This window comes from Lagenorhynchus albirostris, chromosome 16 (assembly GCF_949774975.1).
Source record: "Lagenorhynchus albirostris chromosome 16, mLagAlb1.1, whole genome shotgun sequence".
NCBI lineage: Eukaryota > Metazoa > Chordata > Mammalia > Artiodactyla > Delphinidae > Lagenorhynchus > Lagenorhynchus albirostris.
In genome coordinates this window covers 57,108,996-57,128,427 of record NC_083110.1, presented here as the reverse complement: position 1 = coordinate 57,128,427, position 19,432 = coordinate 57,108,996, and the positions used below count along the sequence as shown (strand labels likewise).

At 56.4% G+C, this 19,432-nt stretch overlaps 1 protein-coding gene across 1 annotated transcript; it reads right to left on the bottom strand.

Moving 5' to 3' along the window:
- Positions 1-9,305: 9,305 nt before the first annotated feature.
- Positions 9,306-15,661, bottom strand: TLX1 (T cell leukemia homeobox 1). The gene is made up of 3 exons (XM_060126247.1): positions 14,833-15,661; positions 12,554-12,755; positions 9,306-10,361 (listed from the first exon to the last, which is right to left on the bottom strand). Exons 1-3 carry the CDS (start codon positions 15,410-15,412, stop codon positions 10,139-10,141), a joined length of 1,005 nt encoding a protein of 334 aa, XP_059982230.1. The 5' UTR covers positions 15,413-15,661; the 3' UTR covers positions 9,306-10,138.
- Between the last annotated feature and the right edge of the window lie 3,771 nt (positions 15,662-19,432).

Genomic DNA, 19,432 nt, shown 5'->3' with positions numbered 1-19,432 from the left:
AACAAGGAGCCCAAGGTGTTATCTCCTCAACAAAAAAATAATGGGTACCTGAACTCCTCTATCCGACTTGCCTTTGCCTTGATCCTTCATGGATGCCGCCAGCTGGGCCAAGTAAGGGGAGAACTTATTGGGGGAGGATTCCATAGGGGCTCCTTGGGGCTGTCATCTCTCTGTAGTGAACTAATGCCCTCCCTAGGTCATCCTGGAGCCCCACAGGGCCTGGGACGCAGGTATGACTAGAGAGAAAGGGGCTCAGGGTGGTGCTTACTTGTGCCGGAGAGCCACAGGCAAGTGCGCCTTTCTCCTTCCGGGCTCTTAACCTGCAACCCTCCTCCAGGCCACAGAATGAATCCTCACTCGCAGGACCCGGCTCCTCTCGCGGGTTTTCAAGCGTTTACCTTTCTGCTGCTGGGCGGATCCCCGTTTGATGAGCGCTGCTCCTGAGTCTCTGCCCCGAAACCCACAGGAGCGAATCCGCGGCCAGGGCGGTCCCCGGGGTTGGCAGCGCAGGGCCCGGGGCCTCTACGGCCTCTGTACAGTCAGTCGCGCGTTTCCCACAATTTCTGGATGCGGGGTGGGATGGGGAGTCCAGGAGTAGGCAGAAAAAGCAAGGTCGCCGCGCACATTCCTGCGCAGGCCCGGGTCTTGGGTCCTAGGAAGGGATGAAGCCCACAGGAGAACCCAATGGCAGATTTCGCTGAGGCCCGGAGCTGCCTCGGGCACGTGTCCTTGGAGCGCAGGAATAAAAGTCAAGCCCTTATCTGCGGGCGGCCCAGGGCGCCGACCCCCGCAGCCCAGGTCAGCGCAGGGCGGCGGGATTCCCTGGCCTCTCGGCGCGGTCAAGTCCACGTGGCCGAGCGGAGCAACTCGCTGAAGAAAGGGCCAGGTTTGCATAATTCCCCAACCCTGTGGCGACAAGACCACACCCCCCGGGTCCGCGAAGTCCGCGTCAGACCTGGGTGGAGGCTTGACTTTGTGTACCGTTCGGATCCAAGCCAATGGACGCAGGCTGCGTTTTCTCCCTGGCCGCCCGGCCTCTCGACACCCCAGAGGACCAGTTTTGGGGAACTGAAGTACAAGATGCCCCTCTTCTCCAAGAACCTGTTTATATTCCTCATCCCGGAACCCCCGGTACCGGGCTTCAAAATAAGAGTCAGTTTCTCACCCTTGTCGCATTTCTTGCAATTCCAACCTGTCATCCCCAGCCTCTGAGTGTCCCCTGCTGTCTGGCCCCGACAGTCCCTTTGGTTGGTGGAGGCGAGGGGGAGCTTCTGAGTCGCTCACCAATGGTCCCTACAGAGGTTTCCGCTGAGCTTTTGGCCTGGTTCCATTTTAGGCTCTAAGCTGTGTGTATGCGAAAGCAGAGCTTTCCCCTCGTCCTGGGCTGTCTTCTGTGCACGGCGGGGCAGCTCCATGCAGGTTGGCGCTGGAGCTCACTGGAGTCCCGTGAACTCCTGTGAACTGGTGGTGATACCCCGCAACAAGCTGTGTGGAGAGGACAGTGGAACCCAACCCAGGTCAGAAAGCTCGGGGACTGGGGTGGGGGCCTGCACTGAGTATTCTGCTCAGTCTGTGCAATCAAAGGCCCCAGGCCTTCCAGTGATCTGCTGCTTCAGTCACCCCCGACTCCCAACTGAGAAACATCCAGTCCCTCAGGAGCCCCCACCCCTCACTTTCTCTAGGCTAGAAGCCTCTCCCACTGGAGCTAGGCTGGCTGTGTGCACCAGCGCCATAAACGGGATTGGAGTTGCCTTCTGCCCCAGGGCCCCTGTGCACAGAGGTAGGCCACTGCCTTACTCTCCCCTAGGACAGTAGTTGAGGACACCGAGCTGACTTAGGGCTTCTGTGGGATTAATAAACCGTCCTCTCCCACTCCTGCCCAGCAACCTGCAGAATCCACCTCAGTGGAGCAACCATGCCACCCCTGTGCTGACCAGAAAGTACCCAATTTCTGACCTGAGATGTGAAAGGGAGAGAAGGAAAGCCTGTGGGTAGAAATGGGTTCAAGTCTACCACTGTGCGTCTGTGAGCTCATGGGCTGGTCTCCTGAACAAATGTGCCAACACGCAAGAGCCGGTTTTCCCTGACAGCAAGTGAACTGGTGAGAGGACTCTGCGAAGGCCCCTAAGTGTTTTCCTATGAACCTGTGGGACCCACCTCCAAGTCCATATGCAGTCAGGTGTGGCCTTGTGGCCACCTGGGAAAAAGCGGGTGAATGCCTGCAATCCTGCGTTTCCCTGGACTGGAGGCAATCATGAGGGTGAGATCTGGGGACATCAGCTGTTGTGTAACCAAGGATCTCGAAGGAATGAGTGGGTAAATGTGTAGACATGCGGCAGGACTGTCCCGCTCTGTAGACGCACTGGTCAGTCTGAGACCCAGCCTGAGAGTTTGAGACAGGAAGAGGGCCGTGTGTGCCTGTGAGCAAGTGCGGAGGTGTGCGGTGCACGTATGGCAGGGGACGGTGGTAGACACTGCTCTGCAGCGGCCCCATCCTGGCCGGGCCTCCGGCCCTGGCCCTCTAGGGCTGGGCCAGTCTCCACCCATCCCCGTTGGGTCTGTACCAGTTCTCACCTCGCCGGCCCACCCCAACGGACAGTTGGGCGCCTGTGAACGTGGGGACTCGCTAACCTGCTCCTTGTTCCGAGGAGTGGCGGGAAGCGCGGCACTTAAATACACAGTAAGGCTCCCTTAGAAGCGCTGAGGACGGAAAGCTGCCGTGGAGGAGAGCGGCCCCTCGACTCTTCCGCCCGGAAGTCAAGGATCTGGGAATGAGGAGGGGAGGGCGGGGCCTCTGCAGCTTGTAGGACCCGCCCCCACCGCCCCGGCCCCGCCCCCACCGCCCCAGCCCCTCCCCCGCCCCCTACCGCCCCACCCAGCCTGGTGCGCAGAAAAACCAGGTCAAGCTACCCTGGGGGCTCACGGCGCCACTCCTGGAGCACCAGCGAAGAGGCAAACGCTTTTACTTGCGTCATCTCCTTAATCCCTTCTGTAATGCGGGGAAGGGTTGGCTTTATCATTTGGGGAAGGAAAGTGCAGGCTCCTAAAATTTAATTAACTTGCCCGAGGTTAGAAAGCAGAGAAGAGCTCAAAACCTAGGTTGATGTCCAAAGTCACCTCAGCAGCCGCCTGGGAGTGAAAGAGGATTTTAGACGGAGGGACAGGTGCAGAAGGAAGAGGGTGTGGGGAAAGAGAGGGGCCGTGCAGGTAACAGGGAAGTGGTGAGGCCTGTGGCGTGCTGGAGAGTGAATTTTAGTGTATCTGTTGTGTCTGTATTCTTCATTTCTTTAAATAAATAAAATAGAAAAAATCCTCTTGGGTAAATAAAATAAAACTACAGGCCATATTTGACGGCAAGCTTGAGAACCCAGGAATAAATCTCAGACATAGGGTGATAGTGTAGCATTAGCACCACAGGAAGCTTGTCCTAAATCTGGAATATCAGGCCCCACCCCAGACATAGTGAATGAGGATCTACATTTTAACAAGGTTCCCAAGTGTTTCTTACATACCTTAAAGTTTAAGACTGTCAGGTGTAATTTATATATAAATGGATACACCTTATATTGTATATAAAAGAGCCTCCCCAGGGACACTCCCCCCCCCCAATTCCTCTACCATTCTGGAGGGGGCAGGGAAGAAGGGAAGAACATGCTCTCTTTTCTTTTCATATTCTAACTGAATCTTACTGTTTACAGTTTGGCATAAGCCCTTGCTAACTCTCTGACCCACCAACATGCTCTCCCATCCTCCAGCCCAGAGCAACCTCCCCCAGCTACAGGCTTTGCACAGAGCAGATGGAAAAGGAGAAGAAGGATTTTCTTTCCTGGTTCTCCACTCTTTTGTCCAATAAAGTGTGATTCATTCACTTCTTTTTTTTTTTTTTTTTTTTGCAGTACACGGGCCTCTCACTGTTGTGGCCTCTCCCGTTGCGGAGCACAGGCTCTGGACGCGCAGGCCCAGCGGCCATGGCTCACGGGCCCAGCCGCAGAGGATCCTCCCAGCCGGGGCATGAACCCGTGTCCCCTGCATTGGCAGGCAGACTCTCAACCACTGAGCCACCAGGGAAGCCCTCACTTCTATTTTTAACTTTCTGCTGATTTGAATCCCCCATCCTGCTGACCCAGAAGGGGGAGGGGTGGAAGTGTATAGAGCTCCCTTCCAATCCCAAAGGTCTCCTGGAAGGTGGCAAGCTCAGGCTGAGAAGGCCAAAAGGGTGGGCACTGGATAGGTGCAGGGAAGGAGGAGGGCAAGGTCTCAGGGTCCTGGCAGTGCTACAGAGGGGATCCTGGAGGGGGGGGCAGTCAGAGCTGGAGGGGAACCAGAGGACTGGAGCAGCTTGGAAACATTTTTTCCCAAAGTCCTAGGGGAGCAAAATCCCAGTGGACTTCTGAGCTAAGAGTTCTCTCCACAAAATGAGACATTCCTTGAGGAGTCCTCCTCAAATCCACCACACCCCTGGACTTACCATCCCTCCCAAAGACCCTGGCTCTAGTGTTAGACCCTGGTTTCGAATGCTGGCCCTACCTTTTAACAGTCGCGTGCTCTTAAGCGAGTTGCTTAACCTCTCTGGAATTCAATTTTCCTTGTCTATAAAGTGGGATGAAAATACCACCTACATCATACGGTGGTTGTTAGGAATGTATTAATACCTTTAAAAACTAGTGCAGTGCCTGGAACACAGCAAGTGCTCAATAATGTTGCTTTTTAATATTATTATCGTTATTATTTTCCACCAGGGCTGGTAGCAGCCGCCCCTGAGGTCTCCAGGGTCCCTCAGGCCTCAAGCTCCCAGGGCCTCGGCTCGAGGCGCCTCTCCCCGCGCGGCCCCTAGAGGGCGCCCGGAACTCACTTGTCCTGCGTTTCTGCGGTGAAACCCCAGATCCGGCTCCCGCTTTTGGGCCTTCGGATTTGGGGACTTGTGACTCCTCCCGCAGGAACCGAAGATACGTGGGCTCTGGGACCACAGGGCGGAAAACGTGAGGTGGCAGGAGCAGCTCCTATCAAACCTCCTCTAGAGCGGCACAGACCAGTGGGGGCCTCGCACCCCCCATCCCCCCATCTTCTCGCACACACCAGGAGGCCGGATTGCCAAGGGCTTCGGGGAGGCAGCGGCGGCCGCTGGACTTTCTGGGCCTTGCTAGGGTCCTCGGCCGGAATCCAGGGCGGCCTGCTGCCCCCAAGCCCATCATCAGCCCATGGGGTCTCGTCGCTGGCCGGAGCTACATGGCTAGAAACCAAAACCAAAGATTGCCTCAGCAATCTCCACCCCCACGCCGACCGGCAGTCTCTCCTCCCAAGCTGGGGGAGGAGAGATGGGAGAAGGAGAGGAGGAGAGCCCTTGGCAGGGTGGCCGCGTGGTAACCACCCATGGGAGCTTTGGGGGTAACTGCAGACCCAGAAATGGAGACTGTGTGCTTCGAATGGCACACCTGTAGCTTGCCTTGTTTAACATCGTACACCTCAGTCGTTGTACATTTGGAGGAGGTATGTGAGGTTGTCCACAGCGATGCAGGCCGTGCATGAGAGGATCTGAGTTTGCACCCATCCCTCAACACAACATGGGTACTCATCGCTTCCTCCATTCACCACTGCTGCCGCCCCCCCCACACACACACCCAATCTCACGCAACATCTTCCGAGTCCACTCTGAGGTCCTTGGAAAATCCAGACTGGCTCCAGCCTTCGCAATCACTCAGCCTATTCCTATCGGACTCCTCAGGATAAGGAATCCAGGCATGAGTGCAGGTGGGCGATTCTAGGGGCCTTCCTGGGCCGACAGAGGGCAGTGGGTTCGAGCCATGCGGAAAATCTCGGGCAGCTCTCTTAGTTGCCCAGGCAGTGACTTGGCCACCAGGCACCAAACTCTGAGCTGATCAGGAAGGCCTAGGAGAGTGAGAAGCTGCTTAGGAGCAGGGTCTGCGAGGAGGGAGTGAGAAGTGTGTGGGGGGAGCGGGGAGTGTGAGCAGAGCAGGAGTGAGGGTGGGTTTCTTCCAGCATCTGGCCTCAGGGGCCCTCAGGGCAGCTCTGGGGCCACAGCTCCACCCCACTCCGCCTTCCAGCATGGCCTCTGAATCCCAGCTGCTCCAGTTCTGCGCAGCCTGGAGGTCCCTGATTAATTGTCTCATACACCTGGAACGACCTGCCCATCTGCAAGTCAGTCACGCCACACACAGGATGCCTATCTGAGTCCTGGGCCCAGGGCAAACCCCACACTTGCCACCACAGTGGGGGCTTTACTAGGCAGTGCTCAGGCCGTGCTCACACAGCCCCCAGGCACAGAGCCCGCCACACAAAGCCGCTATTATAGTTAACAGGTTGAGCCAGATTCTCTGTGTGCCACGCGGCACGGTACGTACGGGGACTGCTAGGACCCCAGCCCTGCATGGGTTTCTGGGCCCCCGAAGGCCACCACTCTGTCAGCCACCGCTCTGGGCTGCGCCAGGTCTGAGCGGGTGATGGGGGCCTCACTCACCGGGGAATTTGGTCAGTGCAATCATCTCACTCAAGCCAAGGAAGGAAGTGGGCAGAAAGGCAGGTTCGTTAATTCCTCTTTTCTTTCCGCACCCCTACACACCATTATTCGGATAATTTGTTCCTCTTCTATTTTTGAACAGAGACCGACCATTTCCGGCAGGGGCGGTGGCAGACCCGGAGTTGTGAGGTTTCTGCTGCGGGTAGTTGGCCTTGGCAGCCCGCTCCCTTCCAGCCTGCGTCTCCTCGGGACGGGGTGTGCAGGCCCCGCCGCCCTCCAGCCCTGTCCTAGCCGCGGCCCTCGGCCGACGCGGGATTCGGCGAGATTCCACCCCAACGAATTTCCGGCGGAGAGAGGGGAGTTGCGCGCCGTCCCTCAGCGCCGAGGGCCCCAGCGCCCCGGAGAGTCTGCCCCCACCCCCTGCGACGCCTCGCCCCGGGGCCTGGGCGCTTGGGAGGGGCCCCGGGAGAGTGTGCGAACCGGGCCGCCAGCGAGTGCCGGGAGCAGGCGCGCGGGAGCCGCGAGTGGGGACGGGGAGTCGGGCGGCCTCCCGCGATGGGCGCCCGGGATCCTGGCGTGCGGAAGCCCCATCCCCCACGAGTCCCCGACAAGCTGGACAGGGTCCGAGAGCAGCGGGGCTGAGGGGCCTAGGCCCGCGCCGTTTTGAGTGTGACCCCAGCTGTTTGTGAAGATCGGGGCAGGTAGGAAGTGTGTTCTGCCTAGTTTTGCTTGCGTTTGTCTTGCAAGAGGAGGGGCGAAGGGGTGGTGGTGAAGAGTCGGGCTTCGGAGCCGATTTGGGGATTGAGTTTGGGCCGGGCAGCCACTCCCCATTCCTGCCTCAGCTCCTCAGCTGGACAGTCTGCGGCCAGAAAATATCCAGGAGCCTTCGGGCGCCCAGCCTCTTGAGGGGTCCCAGGGATTGGGAGGTGGGAGGAAGACCCCAGACTCCTCTGGGGTCGGCAACTCTGGAATAATGCGACGGGTAGGCACTGAAGGTGCCTCTTAAAAACGCAGATGAAGGAGAGATACCTCACCGAACGAAGAAGGTTCGGGCTGGGCAGCTCCAGTCCTGGCGGCGGGAGGGGAAGAACAGCCAGACCTGCCCAGGCAGAAGGAGCCGAATTCTGCGGTTCCAGAAAGCCATTTCCGGATTTCGCTTGGCCCGGTACTGGATGCGGGAGCCAGTGCCGGCGGGAGACCCACTGCAGACTTGTCGTTGAGGCCAGAACTTTCTCCCCACGACCAACACGCCGTCAGGGCCTGGCCTGGTCACCGGGTGGGCCTGGGGGTGGGGTAGCCCCTCCACCCCGGAAGTCCTTTGGACCCAGAATCCTCTTCTGCCCAGATCCTACTCCAAGGGGGCCACAGATGAGAGGTGGACAAACACTGCCCTTTGCCCACTCAGCCAAATTTCCCCTTGGACCTCCTTGGGTTGGAGGTTGCTGTTTGTCCCGTATCATATGGCAGATCCAGGATGGCAGTCTGGGGAGGATGAGGGCTCTAACTGTTTCCATAACTCTCCTCCACTCAACCCCAGTGTGGGTGCACACAGCTCTGCATACACGAACAAGCCCCACACCCCACTCTCTTCTAGTTTTAGCCACAAAGTTCTCTCACTCTCCCATCCCAAAGAAACAGCCCCCTATGCCCCCACCCTACTCTACAAGGATGGCATGTTCCCCAAAGTCTTCACCACCTAGCCTCTTCCAGAAAAGCAGGCTCAAGTCAGTTTTGTGCATCCTGAGATTGGTCTAGTAGGCAGGGGACTAAATGTTATGGGGAGGGCTGTGTACTGTGGCTGCTGTCCCTGCTAAAGTGGTCTGGGGCCTCCCTGAAGGTCCCTGGGAAGTCTGTTTTTCAGATTCCCTCCTAGGCCAGCCTAGTGCTGGAAGCTGGGAAATCTTGTTTTGAGCACCACATAGGATCCTGACCCGATTACTGACAGCATGCCCCAGTCTCTGCAGCTTGCTGGGTAACAGCCTGGAACCCCCAAACTCCAAGCCGATGCTGATACCCCCACAATGTATCTGCACACCCCACCTTAGACCCCCACCACCATGTACACTAGCAGTGCACAATTACACCCACTCACACAACACCACACACACTCACCTGCAGGGACAGTCACCCACAATGATCCACACTCCCCATTAATTCACTCCCCCAATTATATACGGTCTCACACAAATATATACAGTAAAACACATCTCACACATGATTGCATTCATACAATTATAGATGATACACAATCACAAACATTCACACATTTAACACAAGAATAGATTCACAATGAGAAACTAATATGTACTTTCACAAACATTACCACATGATTCGTTCACAATCACAGACGCTGGTGATTACACAGCTATCCAAAAAGCCACATTCATACATGGTCACACAGACACCACCACAAGTTCGTATGTATAATGGTAGTTTCGATTTGCAACTTAAGCAGAATAAGCACACACAACTGCAAACAAAATTACACAATTGAACACTTACAAACATTCATTATCAGTGAAATCCTGATTGCCCACACCCATCACAAACACACAATGCACACGCATAACTCTCACACCCAAAGACAAATCTCTAGCACTGGCTCTCCCAACTTTCCTCAGCACTGCCTTCTCTCCATTTCTTCCCCTCCTTCTTTCCTCTCTCCAGAGCCTGTAGGTCCTGGTCCCCAGATGTCCCTCAAATTTAGGTACCAGGGGCTGCCCTGGCTGTACCAGCTCACACCAAACCCAAGTAGCTGGAAGGTGCTGGGCTCAGCAAGGAGCAGGCAGCCTTGACTCCGGATCCGGAGGGTTTTATTATTTTTTCACATAAATTACACAAGCACTTTATAAAAAGGTTACACAGAGAACACCTTATAAGTGCATAACTTAAACGCCCCCTACGAACAGGATCTGGAGAAATAGGCTGAGTTTGTGTGGAAACCTGTCTGTGCGTACCGGGGTGTGGCTAGGCTATGTGATGGGGGTCTGGCAGGCCAAGTGACACTGTTGTGGCTGCTGTGTGTGTGACGATGTGTCACACTGTGACCGTGACCTTGTGTTTGTGAGAAGCGCCATGCTGTTCAGAATGAATCTGGGTCACCCCTGATAGTAAGGGTCACGGGTGTGAAGGCTATGGCCCTGTGTGTGCATAACACTCTGCCATAGGTCCCCTGTGTGTGACTGTGGGGTGACACCAGGAGGGACAGTGAAATCACCTCTGTGAGGGCCTGTGGGTGTCCGTGTATGATGCGGAGTGGAAAACAGAGTGCTCTCCCCAGGGCAAGTTCAAATGACAGCTCATGCTGTCCTCTAGGGTTCCCAGAAGCTCTTCTTCCTCCACCTTTCCTGCCTCTCTCAGTCCCACGTTAAAAATCAGAATAAAATAAAAGAGACGCAAACGGAGGACTCCGAACAGTTCCAGCAGGCGCCAGACCGCATAGGCATCTGGTAGGCGGCCGCGCGTCCCTTTCTTGCGCGGTCTTCTCTTCTTTTCCACCAAAAAGAGAACAGCGTCGGCACGAGAGCGCGGGCCGGTGCGGAGGGAGGGGCACGGCGTTCCCCTGCTGCGTGCAGTCTTCGGCAGGAGGGCGGCGAGAGTCGCGGCTCTGAGGCCTCGCGACCCTTGGCTGGGCCCGGGTCTCACGGTGCGGAGCAGGCAGGCTCACTCACAGGCCGACGCCACGGACGTGACGCTGGTGATCTTGGTCGAGTCGTCAGACCACGGCTGCAGGTTCTGCAGGGCGAAGAGCGAGGAGTTGTGCACGCAGAGCGGGTCGGCGGGCAGCGGCTGCGCCAGGCTCTTCTGGAAGGCCTCTTGCTGCAGCTGCAGGAGGATGCGGTTCGCCTGCTGCCTCTCGGCCTCACGCTCCTCCGCGGTCTGCCGCCTGCACCGGGGACAAGCCGTTACCGACGCTTCGGGCGCGCTCCCAGGAGACCGCCTGAACGAGCGGGCACTGCTCCCATTCGCGGCCCCCAATTTCCACTTGGGCCCCTTGAATGCATTCCCTTATCTTGAGGGTCCTGACTCCACAAAGACTGGAAGCCCCAAAAGTAGATTAGGGGGTATCCTGGGGGAGCTGTGGGGAAATCCGCTAGGCCCAAGCAGCTGGGGCTCCCCGGCTCCAGGCAGGGCCCACACCCTCACCAGCCTGGAAGGCGCAGCCAGGGCTAGGATGGCATTTCGCCTCTCCCCAGACCCCAGGAAGACCAGGAGCCTTCCCAAGCCTGAGGGGCCTCACCCTCCTCACCAGTCCAGGGCAGAGGCAAGGGCCAGTGGATATGAGCTGCCCTGACAGACCTCTCTTCTCCCCCTTCCCTCTGCGAACCTCTCCCAGTCTTCTGACCTCCTGCGCCAAGCCCTGTGCCCTGCTGGGATTCCCGCCGGACCGGCCGGCTTCCTCCAAGGAGGTCTAGGGAGGCGATGACTCACTTATTCCATTTAATGCCTTCCCTCCACTCCGTCAACTGAGATCAAACGTCTGTCTCTAAGGTGGACAGACCTAATGGGAGTCCCCGGGGCCTCCAGAAGCAATTTGTAGGCGATCGATGAAGCCGCGCGAAGCCGGCGAGGGCCTCTCTCAGCGGCGGACGCCGGCCTCCTCGCCGCCCCTTCTAGCCTTTTCTCTGTGTGTCTTTCTGTCTCTCGTCTTCCCCTTCTTCCCCGCATTTCAAACTGTCTCTTCCTTTAGACTTTGTGTCTTTTTTTCCTCTTGTTTTCTCTCACCCCACCCTCTTCCTTCTCTCAGAATTTCAGGGAATTTATTTGAAACGAAAATGAAGGTTTTAGTCAACTATGGCTTTCCTTTATTGTACATAAGACTTCTTCAGGCTGACTGTTTTTTCCTTTTCTCCCTGGGTGGGGTGTTTGTCTTTGCCGCCACCCCCCCCCCTTGTGTATCAGTTTCTCTCTGTCTGCTATTCTCTATTTTTCTCTGTGTCCCGACCCCAAGGGCTTGCCTGACCCCCTCCCCTCCCCTAGGCTGCAGCCCCGGTGGGCCTTGGGAACGCAAGTACGTCCACCCCCCTCCCCCCCAGCCCTTGCTCCCTCCTTAGCTTTCCAGAGGTCTGGAGCAACGTCTCCCACCCCTTCCCCAGCAGCAGGAATGTGGGGGGAGCAGCAGACTCGCGGGGCAGTGGCTTCCTTTGTGGCCACGGCGGCAGATTCCTAGCCTTCATTCAGAAAAAGAAACTTCAATTCCTTCCTCCGGACCCAGGCCCTCCCGGCCAGGCGCCGGGGACTTCGCCCAGACTCTCTTGCTCTCCCCACTGAGGCCTGAGCTAGCAAGAAACTCCCGGCGCGCGTGTGGAACCGAGTATGCGGGCCAGATGTGCGGGAGGGTGCAGGGGTGCAAGAGGGTGCAACCGGAGAAAGCGCCTGTGTGGGGGGAAAAATGAGTGTAGTTGTGGGTGTGTGACGTGAGAAGAGAAAATGTTTCTCTCTCTCTCACTCACACACATACACCCATCTGCTCCTGATTGATCCCCCTTTCAGTAGGACCCTCGAAAACCCCGCCGCAGCCGGCGCAGATTGATTTCCCCCTTCCCCGGTAGGGGAACCGCTGCGCCCAGGCGAGGCGTCTGAGGAGGAGTGAGTCAGTAGGGCCCAGGCCCACGGTATGGGGTCCCAGACGCTCTAGCGGGAGCCCCGGGTGGGGCGCAGAAACAGGGCGCCTGCCATCCTGCCTCCGGTCTCCGGGATAGACGAGGCATCTCTGTACACGTAAGTTTGCGCAAACAAAAAGTCCCTCAGGACGCACTGATCTCGGAAGCCTGGACTGCGTAGACTGCGCTCAAACCCGGACGTTTCCCCAAGCAGCGGCGGAGACCAGCCGCGTCTACACCCGCACTGAGTGTGCGCCCCCGGGCCAGAAAGCCTGAAAGAAAAACAGCTGGGGCTCTCGGCCCCGTCCAGTCATCGGCCACGGTGGCTTTCCGCTCCCCGCGAGCCTAGCAGAGCAGCGCTCTCCTCCGAACCAGAGCCATAGGAAAGTGGCGAACATGGGAGTATGAACGCCCCCAGAGAGGCCCGGAGCCGGAGACTGCGCCACCCACGGCCGCGCCCGCCCAGCGCGCTTACCTCCACTTTGTCCGCCGGTTCTGGAACCAGGTTTTGACTTGCGCGTCGGTCATTTTGAGCGCCTTGGCCAGGGCGGCGCGCTCGGCCGAGGCCAGGTACTTCTGGCGGTGGAAGCGCTTCTCTAGCTCGCAGATCTGCAGGCGCGTGAAGGACGTGCGCGGCTTCTTCTTCTTGGGGGGCGTCCGATTCTGATAGGGGTGACCTATACGGCGTGTTACAGTGAAGGGTGAGAGGGCCACTGGAGCGGGAGACAGACAGACGGCAGAGGCAAGCGGCAGAGCGTCAGGAGGCGTCCCAGGCCCGACACCCCGCGAGTCAGCGAGCGCAGCGGCTAGACCCCAGGAGAAGAGCTGTGGTCCTCCCGTCAGCCCTCAGCTCCAAGCCCGCGGCGTGAAATGGCCCCCGCCCGCCCGCCAGGCCGACGCCGCTGCTACCACTACGGAGACCTCCCTAGCCCTGACCTCCCACGTGTCCATCACACACAGCCGCAGTCTCCTTGAGGGGCACGTCTGAGGCGAGCTAAAGGTCGCAGTTCCCCTCATAGCCTCAGGTCTCCAGCCTCAGAGAAGCTGCCCAACGGTAAGAGGCTATCCTTGGTCAAGGCCCTGAATGCTGGGTCCTGACCTGAGGCCTCCATCACACAGCAACATACACAGACACATCACATACAACAGGGGCAAATTATAGATCTATACACCCAGACAAGCTGACACCCAGACGAGCACAGGCACAAAGGCAGATGCATAAGGTGACAGCCATATACTCCCTCAGAACCTTCTTTAGGCCTAAAGCAAGATTACGGCAGGCTGTGGCTCCCCTAGGTAGGCTACGTGGAGTACCTTTTCGCCAGAGACCCAGGCCCAGTGGGTTCCAGGCTTGGGGGTGGGGAGGGTGTTCCATCAGAGTCTTTTAAGACCAGCTTGGCCTGGGTGGGGGGAGTGGGATGGGGCACTAGGCCCTGCCTCCCCAGGCCTGAGAGGACTTGGGTTGGGGCACTGAGGCCCCTTCTGGAGGCCCAGAGCGGAATGGCTCTTCTACCTCCCTCCACCCCACTTCGCCACAAACCCAGGGTCTGGGCCAAGTTTCCAAAGCTGGAACAGGGCTTAGCCCAGGGTCTAGCTCTTAACTGCCTATTCCCCTTCCACCATTGGGCCCTGGAGCCCGAGCCCCATGGGAGCCCCACGTCGTGGTCGGTCGGCAGCCGCCTATGCCTCCTGCTTCCTCTGTCTAAGGCCCGGCCAGGAACTCAGGCTCAACTCGTGGCTGCCTCCCAGCGGGCTTGGTCCGGCGGGAGGATTGTAGTATCGGATCCAGGGAACGCTAAGGGCGGCGGGAAGTGAGGCCGGGGAAAGGGGCCCGCGCAGGATCGAGAGCCGAGTGCCGTGAGCGGAAGAGGGAACGGAGGGAGCCGAGGCAAGCGGAGGAAGGCGCGGAGCAGGCAGCTGAGAGGGCGGCAGGCGGAAGCCGCCGAGTGCGTAATCGTCCCAGGAGTTCTTTCGGCTGCCGATCGATCACGGGCCTGGCCGGTGCATTATTAACGCCGGAGGAAACAAGGCTGGGCCCAGAGGGGAGGACGCCGAGCCGGGACAGAACGAAAATGAAGCGGGCGGCTCAGCCTCGCGCTGCCACTGACCCGGACGGAGCCTGCAGTCCGGGAAGAAGGGCCCGCCAGCTCTGTTGCTTTACTCCGGCTCGGAGCCTCTACCGGGTTCGGCAGCGCGACGGGCACTGGACCACGGAGCGTGAAGTGTGTGTGTGTGTGTGTGTGTGTGTGTGTGTGTGTGTGTGTGCCTGTGTGTGTGTGTGTGTGTGTGTGTGTGTGTGTGTGTGTGTACCTGTTTTCCTTGCGTCTGATTCTGGGGCTCGCCGCCTCGGCCAGAGAACGTCTGCCGGGACGCAAGAAACAGTTTGTTCACATCGCGCCCCTTTCTCTGAGATACCCGAGCCCCAAATGCCGGCGGAAGGTAGTAGCCCCGAAGCTACATTCCCCTTCCCTCCGCCTGACCGGGCCCAGGGACTCCGAGAGGGGATCAGGGAGAGCTTCTCAGAGCAGGGGTCCTGTGGGAGAGACGGAGAGGGGCCCAGGCTGGGAGAACTCTTCCAGCAAGTCGATTCCGCGAGCTTAGAGAGGTGGCGGGCGGCTGAACTTGGGGGAGGCACCAAGAGGAGCTGGGAGACCTGGCGCACAGAGCGGGCTGCGGGGAGCCACGGGGCAGGAGTGAGGGGGTAGAGGAGAGCCGGGACCGCGGCCAGGCGGGGCGCGCGCGGGCCGGACTCACCTGTGAACCTGTCCTTTGTGTATCTGCGGTTACTCTCCATCCAGGGAAAGGTGAGGCCGGTGAGGTTGTTGACGCCCGGCACGGCAGGCACGGAGGGCACGGTGGGCAAACCGGTAGCCAGAGGTTGAGGGTGGGCCACCGCTCCAGCTAGCGGCCTGTGCGCGGGCACTCGTATCACCCCCGCAGCGCTCAGCGCCCCCGCCCCGCCGCCGCCGCCGCCGCCGCCGCCGCCGCAGGCGGCGGGACCGGGGCCGCCCGCCAAGGCCATGTTCACGTTGTAGGAGCCGGCCAGCGGGCCCATGCTGCAGGCGCCGCCGCCGCCCGCCGGGCCACCGGGGCCGCTCGGGCCTCCAGCGCCATAGGCCCCCGCGCCCCCGGCCCCCGCCCCGGCCGCGGGGCCCCCGCCGCCGTAAGGGTAAGCGCCTCCAACCAAACAGCCAAGGCCGTATTCTCCGTCCTGGAGGCGAGAGGAGGGCCCCATGCAGCTGCCCTGGTCCGGGCTGTTGAGGATCTGGTCGATGCCAAAGCTGATGGGCTCCGCGTGGCCCGGGTGGAGATGGTGCGGACCCAGGTGCTCCATGCTAGCCCCCGACCCCGGCCCTGCGGTGGGCGGGGGCGCTGGGCGGTGGCACTCGCTGTGCTTGGCTCGGGGGCAGCGCGCAGCGGCGCTGAGGCGCGGAGGCACTGAGGCGGCGGCGGCTCCTGGCTGCGCTGAGACTTGGAGGCTAAGTGCGCAGAGGGGCTAAAGTAGGGGGGAGGGGAAGGAGAGAGGGGGCGCCGTATTCTTCCCCTCTCCGGCTGCTCCTTCCCCTCTCCGGCTGCTCGCTAGCTGTTGACTCTGGGACATCAATCACCGGGCGAAAAACCACGGTGCGAGCGAGCCTCGCCGTTTCGGCCGGGTCTCTCCATTGGCTGTGCGCGGAGAGGAGCGGGGTGAATGACAGCGCGGGGGAGGGGCGGAGAACGGGAGAGGGAGGCCTGGAGCCGAGACAGATGTAGGAGCCCGAGACGGAGGGACTGAGACAGAGGCTCAGAGAAGTAGTTCAAGAAGAGAGAGAAGAGGCCAACCAGAGGCTTAAGAGGAGAAAGAAAAAGAATAGGAGGCCGGCATTCCCAGAGACCGATAGCCAGATGGCCCCAAGGAGGTGGAGGTCAGAGTCCTCTTCCCAGCCTGGCAGGAGCCGCCCGCTTGCTTAGAATTGGGCCAAAGGGGCCAGCCCACCAGGCCTCTGGGGAAGGGGCATCCCAGCGCTACTGGAGAATCACCTCAAGGGCTCAGCTGGGAAGCACCTGTCTGTCAACCAGAGGATTTACTCCAAACTTGCAGTCCGGCTTGTTAGAAAGTAGAAGACTGTCTACTCCCCGGGTATGGAGCCCAGGCCCCTGAGGCAGGAAGGTGAGTTCAGGCTTGTCTTTTAAAACACAGGCCTGCGAACAACTGGCTATATGTTGTTGAAAAAGTCAGCAACAGCCCCAGCTCTGCCAGTTTAGAGAAACTGAGGGAGGGAAGACTTCCTGAAAGACAGGCACAAGTCAAGGGAGTTGGCTTGGGGCCTGCTGTTGGGGTGTCCAGGCATCAAGACACCCCCTTTCCTTTTAAATAGAAGCCTCAAGAAGCAGTTCCCACAGTATGTGAATGAATTCAATCAGATTGCTTTCATCTAGCAACTAGCCCAGGGCTGGCTATTCCAAGCAAGAAACCTTTGGATTATAGTGAGGGGAAGGAGTTATTTTCTTACTTTTGGAATCTTGGAAGGGAGGCCTAGGGGCTTAAAACAGTGAGGGCTGGGTATGGTGGGACCAAGATCAGGGAAGTACATCTAGGACAAATTTAAGCCTTTTCAAAGTTTTGCCTGTGGCTGACTGGCTTAGAGCCCAGGAGAGAAGAAGGAAACTCCCTTTTTCTGCTTCCCCTCTTCCTCCTCTCTACTAGAGAAAGATCTGCTCCCTCCCAGGAGCCAAGCCCTGGTAAGGGCACAGGTTGGATCACTTGGGATCTATTTCTGGTTTATTTCAGATTCAACAGGCCTTCAGGGAGGGACTGTCTCTATCAGACAAGATGCTAGCATGTGGAGGCTCACATTCTACTTAACACATCTCATTGCAATCTATTTGCTTTGGCCATGTCTGTTAATTTAACCTGAAGAGATCTCCTTGGAGGCAGGGAATGGCTTATTCGTCTCTGTTCCCCCCGTGGAATACAACCCACAAAATATCCTCATCTTGGGTAAATAATGAATGAAAGAACCTCCTTATTCAACAAATATTTTATTGAGTGCCTACTGTGTGTCAGTCACTGTTCTTGGCACTGGGAAAACAGCGGTGAACAAAACAAAGTTCCTGTCCTCATGGAGTTTACATTCCACAGAATGGAATACAAGAAACAAAGAAGCAAATACAATAAGCCAGATGGTGGTAAGTGTTACGGAAAACACTATAAACTCTACTACACCAACTCTTCAAGATGAGTATTATTCCCGTTTTCTGGATTCAAGGAAACCACATTTCAACGAGGCTAAGTGACTTGATCAAGATGGAGGAGCTGGATTCAACTTGCTTTTATGGGTTGGCCTGGAAGCCTGGCTGCTGGTTGGAGGCACACCTCTATGGGAAAACCCTTGCCTGGGCTCCAGGCAGGTGGACAAAGGCCCACTCACGACAAAGCCAGATATGAAGTTGGTGGTTGTTTGTAAACACTAAGCAGAAAAATGAGCGAGAACTCTACTCCCTTGCCAGTTCTCTCCTCTCCATCCACCCAATCAGGAGGGTACTATACTTCTACACAGGACGTTCCAGAACATTTTTTGGAAGTTGTTTGAGCCTGAATGAGTCTCTTTCTTGCCTCTTATCTTGAGGGAACTAAAGCAGAGATAAACATAAATGTTTTACTGAGAAACTACTGTGTGCCAGGCACCACACCGATCTCATTTAAGACTCACAACAATCCTGTGAAATTAATAGAAACATCCTCATTTTTAAATAATTAAGAAAACAGAATGAATGTTCATAGCAGTATTATTCATAATGGCCAAAAAGTGGAAACAACTCAGATGTCCATCATCTGATGAATGGATAAATAAAATGTGGTATATCCATACAATGGAATGTTATTCAACCATAAAAAGGAATAAAAAGTAAATCCTGCTACAATACAGAAAATCCTAGAAAACATCATGTTAAGTGAAAGAAGCCAGGCACAAAAAGGCCACATGTTGTATGATTCCATTTATATGAACCATCCAGAATAGGTAAACGCATAGAAGCAGAAAGTAGATTAGTGGTTGCCAGGAGCTGGGAGTGGGGTGGGCGGAGTGGGAATTGGCTGCAAAAGCATACAAAGGTTCTTTCTCTCTTTTTTTTTAATTGGCGTAAAATTGCTTTACAATGTTGTGTTAGTTTCTGGTGTACAATGAAGTGAATCAGCTATATGTATACCTATATCCCCTCCCTCTTGGACCTCCCTCCCACGCCCCCATCCCACCCATCTAGTTTGTCACAGAGCACCGAGCTGAGCTCTCTGTGCTATACAGCAGGTTCCCACTAGCTATCTATTTTACACATGGTAGTATATTTATGTCAAACCTGATCTCCCAGTTTGTCCCACCCTCCCCTTCTCCCCACGTCCACATGTCTGTTCTCTATGTCTACGTCTCTATTCCTTCCCTACAAATAGGTTCATCTGTACCATATTTCTGGATTCCACGTATATGCATTAATATATGATATTTGTTTTTCTCTTTCTGGCTTACTTCACTCTGTATGACAGACTCTAGGTCCATCCACATCTCTACAAATGACCCTTTTTATGGCTGAGTAATATTCCATTGTATATATGTACCACATCTTCTTTATCTATTCATCTATCATTGGACATTTAGCTTGTTTCCATGTCCTGGCTATTGTAAATAGTGCTGCAATGAATATTGGGGTACGTGTGTCCTTTTGAATTCTGGTTTTCTCAGGGCATATGCCCAGTAGTGGGATTCCTGGGTCATATGGTAGTTCTAGCTTTAGTTTTTTAAGGAACCTCCATACTGTTCTCCATAGTGGCTGTATCAATTTACATTCCCACCAACAGTGCAAAAGGGTTCCCTTTTCTCCACGCCTTCTCCAGCATTTACTGTTTGTAGATCTTTTTGTAGTTATGTAAATATTCTAGAATTAGATAGTGGTGATGGTTGCACAACTTTATAAATATACTAAAAAACCACTGAATTGTATTATTTAAAGGGCTGAATATTATGGTACATGAATTATATCTCATTTTTTATTTTAATTTTTAAATTTTTTTGAAGTTCTTTTTAAAAATAAATTTATTTATTTACTTATTGGCTGCGTTGGGTCTTCATTGCTGCGCACAGATTTTTTCTAGTTGCAGCAAGCAGGGGCTACTCTTCGCTGCAGTGCGCGGGTTTCTCATTGAGGTGGCTTCTCTTGTTGCGGAGCATGGGCTCTAGGCATGCAGGCTCAGTAGTTGTGGTGCATGGGCTTAGTTGCTTCGCGGCACGTGGGATCTTCCCAGACCAGGGCTCGAACCTGTGTCCCCTGAATTGGCAGGCGGATTCTTAACCACTGCACCACCAGGGAAGTCTTTTTTTTT

Coding starts and splice junctions, on each gene's coding strand:
- TLX1 (XM_060126247.1), bottom strand. CDS start 15,412: ATGGAGCACCTGGGTCCGCACCATCTCCACCCGGGCCACGCGGAGCCC. Junction 12,756..14,832: donor CACAAAGGACAGGTTCACAG/GTGAGTCCGGCC, acceptor CACGCCGTATAG/GTCACCCCTATCAGAATCGG. Junction 10,362..12,553: donor AACCGGCGGACAAAGTGGAG/GTAAGCGCGCTG, acceptor TCCCCGGTGCAG/GCGGCAGACCGCGGAGGAGC.